The 8,653-nt window shown below is 39.1% G+C and overlaps 1 protein-coding gene across 3 annotated transcripts in view; it reads left to right on the forward strand.

Moving 5' to 3' along the window:
• GTDC1 (glycosyltransferase like domain containing 1) overlaps positions 1-8,653 on the forward strand; it is a 414,716-nt gene that overhangs the window by 342,716 nt on the left and 63,347 nt on the right. For 2 of the 3 annotated variants that reach the window (XM_019522456.1, XM_019522458.1), the window contains one exon: positions 7,737-8,105. The exons of the other annotated variant lie outside the window; for it this stretch is intronic. In XM_019522456.1, coding sequence (XP_019378001.1) covers positions 7,737-8,105 — 369 coding nt within the window. The remainder of the gene's footprint in view (positions 1-7,736; positions 8,106-8,653) is intronic. 3 annotated transcript variants of the gene reach the window in all.

An 8,653-nucleotide genomic window follows, 5' to 3' on the forward strand; every position in this document is an offset into this window, starting at 1 on the left:
CAGGGCAGAGAAGTTTTGGACTTCCAAAAAGGTAGGGTTCAGTTAGCTGTTCAGACATTTCTGGGTTTTTTTCTACCTCAAGTAAAATCTCTCCAAATCTTTGCAGCTACGCTTCCCTGAAAGTCTTACATGTACAAAGATTGAACAGAGAACAGAAAGCGTTTTACCTTTGAAATGTTATAACAATGGCTTAAAAATTACAAGCTTTCATGCAATTGTAGCTAAATAATAGAAATTGCATGATATTCCATGTATGATGTGGCATGCCAATCTGAATGTTTGCCATTTTGGCCACCAGATATTTTTAGTCTTTTCAATGTATACTGAATATATTATCTTTGCATTTGTGCTATGAAACTGCACTACCGAGAAGTCTAGGCACATTTACTTTAAATAGATGTGTATTTTGCATTCTATCTTCATAACATGTTGTCATGTTATATTGTATGTGTTTATTCACAACACCTCATTTACCTTAATGAAACATTACTTATTGGAATCATCTTCCTTTATTGGCACCAACAGTCAGTCCATGCACTATTTTATTAAAAACAACGCCAACAAAAAGAATAGAAAGATAATGATGTTACTGTCAGATGACTAGGAACCGCATTAGAAACACTAGCTGGAGTTCTGTTTTAGGTTAAATCAAATTCTGTGGGGTCAAGGTCTGGATTGTATATTACACCAAGTTTTGAATAAACAAGCATTACTTATAAGAATGCATATAAGCTAGAAAAGATTGTAGTTGTAAACGTTATTACCTGGTCAGTATGTTCCTCTCATTTACTTCTGGCAAATAGGCATGATCAGGTGAATTAAATTTGGTAGCTTTCCCTTCTAATTTTCAAGGGTCATGTTTAAGCCTCATGCTAGTGGTCTAGAAGTATTGTGTCCATAACATCATTCTAACCATGTTGAAAATTTAGTTTATACTTTATATGATTTACAGTGTATGGTCTGGTCTTCCAGGGGTCATAAATGTTATATCCAGGTACAACATTTTAGACAATACTAAAGCTCAAAGTCCAAAACTAGTCTGCAACAAAACATTTCCAATCAAAGCCCCTAAAATGAATTATTTTCCCTGAATACTAGGATTCTAGCTATAGCTATTTGTGGCTTTCTGCCTACATACTTTATCATGTCTACACTGTTGTTAGTAAAATATACAGAACTACTTTATGCCAAAACAATGGAAGTTAATGCAGATAACTTGTTCCAAAGTTAACCATCAAATAAATCCTTTTTTTAAAACTGTTAAGTGAAATGGTTCTAAAACTTAAAAAATTGTCAAGATGATGAATACTGTGTGTGTAATACAAGTAAATACCACAGAATTGATTGCACACACATGTCTTACATAAAGGATATTAAATAGTTTGTTCCAAAGAGAAATTGGTGAAGTCTTATGTAATATTATTAAAAATTGTGCAATGACAGGTCAGATTTATGAAGACTGAAAACTGGGTAAGAAGAAGCCATCAGAGCTGGAATTTGGGCCATGTGTCATTGGGGATAAGTGGTAAAACAACAGCAGAACTACAACAGGGCAACTGGGGCAGCAACGCTGATTTGGGCAGGGGAGTAGGGATAGAAAAATAGCTGCTGCTGCTACTGCCACTACCACATAATTGCACCAGCGGCCTGTCAACAACCAGAAGTCGTACCTATCCCCATGCACTCTGCTGCCACAAGCGCCCAGCGGCGTTGTTACTTCTCTGTGGTGAAATATTAGGAGGAACAATATAAGGGTAGCCCCACCTTTCACACTTCAAGGGACTATTTAAATGGCAAATAGTTTTCAGACCAAATTATGCAAACACGCTACACAGTTCTGCTAGTTTTTATTTGGCAAAACCATTTTTAAAAATCATTCCTTGGGATGGTAATATAGGAAATGTATAGTATAGTAATGTAATGTAATAAGAAATGTACAGTAATGTGAACAAGACATAAATGTGACGTGCATCATGGTATTTATTTGGACTACATTTAACAACCAGCCATTGTAACTTGTTGGCTTAAAGATAAAACTAGTATTTTTTTAGTTATAGGTCTCAACTCGCATTTAACTGTATGAAAAATATAGTTATAACCATTCTGCATGTGTGGAATCCTGGTCCAAAGTGTTTAACTTGTTTGGGCAAAATTACAGATGTTGAGCAACTAGTTGGTCCTCCATTGTTCTAACTATAGTACGTTCTTTGGTGTTATCAAAGACCAGTGAATTAATCTTATAGAAAAATTATTCTCAGAGTAAACGTGCTCTATCTAGTTAGTCTATAAGGTGCAAATCTACCCTGCCTTTAACTACAGGTAGTCATTGTTACAAAGAAGTATGTAGTAGAATGGGACCTGTAATTGTTGCTCTCATGGTTTGTTTCTAAGAGCTGAAGCAAAGGTGCTATGCTTGACTCACTCATAGGCTTCTTTAATGTAGAATTGTCACTTAGCCTATCCCAGCTTCAGTTTTTCCCTGTGTAATAACACAGTACAGGAATGTGCAAGGCATAAGTAATTGTGATACACTGTAGTATTTGAGAACCTCAGATTGTAGGAGTAAAAAAATAGTAAAAGGCTGTAGTTTATGTGGATTTTAGGATTACTTTGCTATTAATGTGTGCCTATACACATGCAGCGAGGCTGCTCCAATGTGCTGTAATTATAGTTAATCAATTAATTGAGTCTGCTGGAGCATAGTAATTACTGTGCTCCAGCAGACTCCAATGTCACATGTATTAGCATCCCTGCACTGAAAAATGGTGGTGGGGGCACTTTAACTAAAACTTATTTCACAAGCTTTCGTTAAAGCACTGCTGCCGCCATTTTTCAGTGTGGGGACGCTGATGCATGTGATGCTCTGGGCACTTTAAATAGAGTGGCTCTTGGAGCTGCTCTAATTAAAGCACCTCTGTCCTCCACTCCTAGAGCACGTGTATAAACACCCAATATTTTCACATTTTTAAAATTAAAGGACAGAAAGTAAATAGGGACCTAAAAAGAGATGCAGATTAGAGCCGTCACCAAATTTTTGAAACTCTGATGCCTAAACTTGGGTACCACTGACCTCTTCCAAACACCTAAATGACCCACTACTCAGAAGCACCAAGTGACCATTTGTCTCATTGATTTAAACTTTCACTATTATAGGTATGGAGAATGGAAAGGTGAGAGTGTCACAGGGATAGTTATTTGGGCAGCAGCCCTACTTCTTACTGCATCTGTTTAAGGGTCCATCAGGAAATATATCAAGAAATTCTACATCTATTGTATTAATACTATATGAGTGAAATTTAAGCAAAGGAAATGACAAATACTATTTGATTGGAGATGGCTCCTGTCTCCATATATATGGTACATTCCCTGCTGCTAAGATATTTTTTCCCATAAAGTAGCATGAAAATCTTTTTTATTTATGAAAGATTTTGATATGATTATATATTAAAAGTTACTGGAAAACAGAAGCAGTTTTGGTATGAAAAGAAACTAATTCATTCATAAAAGTGGGCATTTTTTTTTCAAAATGAAATTGGTGGAGAGTGGCTAATACTTCTAGGAGATAGTTTAGTTCACTTCTTGTTTGTAATATTTGTAATTGATTTTGGTGAGGAGAATGAATGTGAAATATTCAAGTCACTGATTATATCTACCATATAGATATAACAAATAATGGGGAACAAAAAGAATTTGGAAGATGTAGCTGACTGGGTTAGTAAATGGAAAGTACAGCTTAATGTAGATAAATGTAAAATTATATGTCTGGGGGCAACAACCCAAAATAGGGAGTATGTATTAAATGGAATAGTTATGCTGCATACCAACTAGGAAGAGGGATTTAGAGGTTATTGCAGAAAAATCCTCAAAGCAATTAGTCAAGTGTACAACTGCAATAAACCTCGCATAGTATGTATATGGTTGAATTTTGGTAATCATTTCAAAAAAAGGATCTGTTTGCACTTAAACATTCTGCATTGCAGGGTGATGTGGATGATTCCAGGATTTAAGAATATTTGTTTTGACAAAAGGCTAAAGAAGCAGTTTGTTCTTAATTCAGAAACGCAGGCTTTAATGGGATTGAGTAGAAGTCTAAGGAATTGTAGAAAGGGTTGATAAAATAGAGCAAGTGTTTTTTCTGGTAAACAGTTCAATAAACTGGTTACATAATCTAAACAATTTGGAAATTAAAAGGAAATTGGGAATTCAAACTTACCTATTTATCTTAAATAGTATTAATCACATGAAATGTGCTGCCAAAGAGGGCCACAGAAGCAAATGATGTTCAGGTGAATAAACTTAAGGCATAGATATACATTTAGGAAAGGCATGACTCTGCAGGAAATGGTGATCGAGCATTTCAGTCAGTTTTATATGAATTTAGGAAAGTTCATTTCACAAATTGGTAAGAAGAAGTAGCTGTTCCCTGGGATGGAACGTAATTCAAAGCAACTTAAGAAACACATATCAAAGTAGAACTGTTTAAAATGTGACATTTTAAATAACACTAAGTGATCATTGTGTGCTGAATATCGTTATGTCAAAATGTACCTTATTACTAAGAAGGAAAGGCATGGAAAATAGGGTTGTACGTAACTTCACCACGTGTTTCGTTTTGACTTATTTCGAGCTCAAAACAGTGAAATCAGAATGAAACAAAAGGCTTTGAAACAGCCTCAAAATGAAACGAGGGCACTCAAAACATTTCAAAATGTTCTGAGTTTCGAAGCTGGGCTTACTTGCAAGGAAACAGAAACTAAGGAGAGGGAGGGAAAAGAGTGGGGAAGGACTGCTCTGATATTGACTGTGTAGCTGGCCAGTGACTGTGATCCTTCCCTGAGGTCCCTTCCAATCCCAGTGCTCTGGGGACGGGACAGAAAAACAGCTGTGCCTTAATACCCCCCCAAGTTTTGCTTTCAAGACTTTGAGGTACAGTTTCCCAGAAACCCCTGCACCTATCTCCATGAAACTTGGCAGGCATCATGCCCTCAGAAGGGGCTACTATCCCTGCAAGTTTCATCCAAATCGGGCACAAAATGACAAAGTTATAGGTAGTTTCATGCTTCCCCATTATAGCCTATGGGTGAAACGTAGAATCAGCATTGAAACAGCATCAAAACAGCAGAACAGTTTTGATGAAATGAAATGGAACAGCAGTTTTGAAATGAAATGAAACTCCAAGGGAACACTGTCCCATTGAAACAGCAAAACGGAAGTCGAAATGAAACGGTGTTGTTTTGCACAGCCCTAATATGGGCCCCATCTTTAAAAAAGGGAAGAGGGGAGGACCCAGGCAACTATAGGCCAGTTAGTCTTACTTCTGTCCTGGGAAAGCTCTTTGAAAAGATTATCAAGGAGCTCATCTGTGATGGGCCAGCAGCAGGGATGATGCTTAACAGCAACCAGCATTGTTTCATTAGGGGCAGGTCATGTCAGATCAACCTGATTGCCTTCTGTGATCAGGTCACAAAATCATTGGATGCAGGTGTCGCAGTGGATGTAGTCTTTGGACTTCAGCAAGGCCTTTGACACTGTCTCCCACCCCATTCTCTTTAAAAATCTAGGCGACTGTGGCATTGATGCCTACACAGTCAGATGGATTGCAAATTGGCTGAGGGGTCATACTCAGAAAGTGGTGGTGGACAGGTCATATTCAACCTGGAGGGAAGTGGGCAGTGGAGTCCCCCAGGTCTCGGTCCTTGGGCCCACCCTGTTCAATTTCTTTATTAGGGACTTGGACAATGGGGTGAAAAGCACCCTGTTTAAATTTGCAGACAACACCAAGAGTTAGGGTGAGGTGGGCATGCTAGAAGGGAAGGACAGATTACAGTGGGACCTGGACAGGTTACAGGGGTGGGCAATTGAAAATAGGATGGGATTCAATACTGAGAAGTGCAGGGTGCTGCACTTAGGCACTAGGAACCAGCAGTATACCTATAGGCTGGGGAACTCCCTTCTCAAAAGTATGGTGGCAGAAAGAGAACTTGGAGTCATCATTGACTCCAAGATGAACATGGGCCGCCAATGTGAGGACACAGTCAGTAGGGCTAACTGCACCTTGTCATGCATCCACAGATACATCTCAAGCAGGTCCAAGGAGGTGATCCTCCCCCTCTATGCGACACTGGTCAGGCCGCAGCTGGAGTACTGCATCCAGTTCTGGGCGCCGCACTTCAGGAGGGATGTAGACAACATTGAGAGGGTCCAGAGGAGGGCCACTCGCATGATCCGGGGACAGCAGGGCAGACCCTACGAGTGGAGGCTATGGGACTTTAACCTGTTCAGCCTTTACAAGAGAAGGCTGAGGTGGGACTTGGTGGCCGTCTATAAACTTACTGGGGGGGACCAGCAGGGATTGGGAGAGACCTTGTTCACCCGAGTGCCTCCTGGAGTAACAAGGAATAACGGCCATAAGTTGTTAGAGAGTAGGTTTAGACTAGACATCAGAAGGCACTACTTCACAGTCAGGGCGGCTAGGATCTAGAACCAACTTCCAAGGGAAATGGTGCTGGCTTCTACCTTGGGGGTCTTTAAGACCTAGCTTGGGTCATTTGAGCCCAGTTTTCTCTCCTGCCCAGGGTAGGGGGTCAGACTAAAAGATCTACAAGGTCCCTTCTGACCCTACATCTGTGAATCTATAATGGGGAGGTGTAGTCTTGAACACAGGATAGGAGAGTCAAGACCTCCTGGTTTCTGAGATTGTCTCTGTGGTCTGAGGAAAGAAAGTTAATCTCCGCACTTTAGTTTCCCCATCTGCAAATGGGATTTTGGTTCCTAGAAGGAGCAGCCAAGTGAGGTGCTCCCTAGTTTGCTTATATGTGATTTGAGTACCTGTGTTTCATCCTGCATTATGCAAGTCCTGCCTTTGCTTAATTCACTGAAATTGCTATGAGGAGCCAGCAGGACCCTAGGCAGTTTCAGTTGTGCTCTATACCATGTATACTTTTCCAAGTCAGTGTCTTGCTGTTAGATCGTACAAGGCTTACAAGCGTTAGAACAGAGTACTGTACCTTGGATGATGGGAAGAAGCCCCCTTGGTTTAAATGTCAGGCAGGTGAAATATAAAATATGCTTAAGAAACTCTAGTGCTATTGGTCATATATACAATGAAATCCTAACGTTCTTGTGGTTATTTTCTTACCCATTTTTTTTGTGCAACCCCATTTTTTATGGAGAGCTGTATAGGTCAGGTAGTGAGTAGAGGGATCTACCACACAGATTCATGTTTTATCCCAGGTTTTTAGTAAATGAAAGTTAACATAGGATGGATGTTGCCCTTAATGTAATGATTTATGGGTCTGTGTCTTGCCTCTGGCAGATGCTCACATGATAACAAACACCACTGCACTTCTTATTTACCTTCTCCATAATCTTAGCAAAAGACCAAGAATGTATTAGCTAAGGAAGAACTGCCTTGATACCTCTTAGAGCTGTTTTCTTATTTCAGATTTTGTAAGGCTATGACCACATATGGGGTCTTTTCTTTGCAGTGTTGGTGCTGTAACAGTACTGGAGCATAAGACACTGTCAGAGTCTAGGCCTGAGAGTCTGGTACTTTTTAAAAGCACTACTTTTACCAAGATACTGAAACTATCAAGCTTCCAGAGGGGTTGTTCCTAGGATCAAAACTGTTGACTTACATGGTCTCTTCTTTTTAAATGAGTTAATTAAACAGCAGCAAGTGGTATTGTTTATATCTAGTATAAAAACAACATAGGATTGTTCTGTTTTGCTAACAGGTTCATGCCAGAACACAAACTGGCCCATTTGGAGAAGATAACTGGCGTTAAAGGAAATGGAGATACTTATCGATTTAAGGGTCTGCCTCTCCAACAGAAGAATGAAGCTACTGGGGGTTTAATGAAAAACAGCAACTTGGGTCAGGGGTCTGGACTTTGTGAAGTACAGTCTGGACTTTGTACCACACAACAAGAAAGCCTACATAACCCATTAACAGCAGTGGAGAAATTGAACAAGTCTGAGGCATCAGAAAGTACAAATCCTTGTCAGGAGGAAGATAAGCAACATCTGACTTTTAACCCCTGTAATATTTTGAGTGGAATGGACTGTCAGCAAAGACCTTTACACATTGTCTGGCCTCACAGGTGGTAAGTGTTGTACAGATCAAAATACTATACCTTTAAATGATTTATGAACTGGATTTAATACTGTTCCTGTGACTTAAACAAGTATAAAGTTAATGTCATAGGCATACAACTGACTTGCCATGTATGCAAATGTGCAGCATCACGAACACCTAACTATTTAGAATAATTCTTTAGTAATATCTTTAGTAATGTAAACCAGAGATTTAAGCATTGATGTTAATGACTGCATTTCAGGGTCCAAGAGCCACTGAAATTTTGTAAGTATGATGTTAGCAACTGTACTGTAAGGTATTTTCATACTGCAATCCATTGATGACACTTGATGTGCAGCATTATTTAAATCATTTTAATTACTTTAATGTGGGTGATTATTTGACTGAACATCTTAACCACCTAAGCAATTCATTTTACTCTGAAATATACCTGTTCTGTGTTGAAAACAAATACATAAAAAACAGCATGTTAACAGCAAAGCAGTATTTTTATAAATGCTAACACAAATACCTGATAACAAAAGCTTCTCTCAACAAGGGAAATCTACCCCCACC

The sequence above is a fragment of the Gavialis gangeticus genome, unplaced genomic scaffold (genome assembly GCF_001723915.1).
Source record: "Gavialis gangeticus isolate Ggan-Ray unplaced genomic scaffold, GavGan_comp1, whole genome shotgun sequence".
NCBI classification, from domain to species: domain Eukaryota; kingdom Metazoa; phylum Chordata; order Crocodylia; family Gavialidae; genus Gavialis; species Gavialis gangeticus.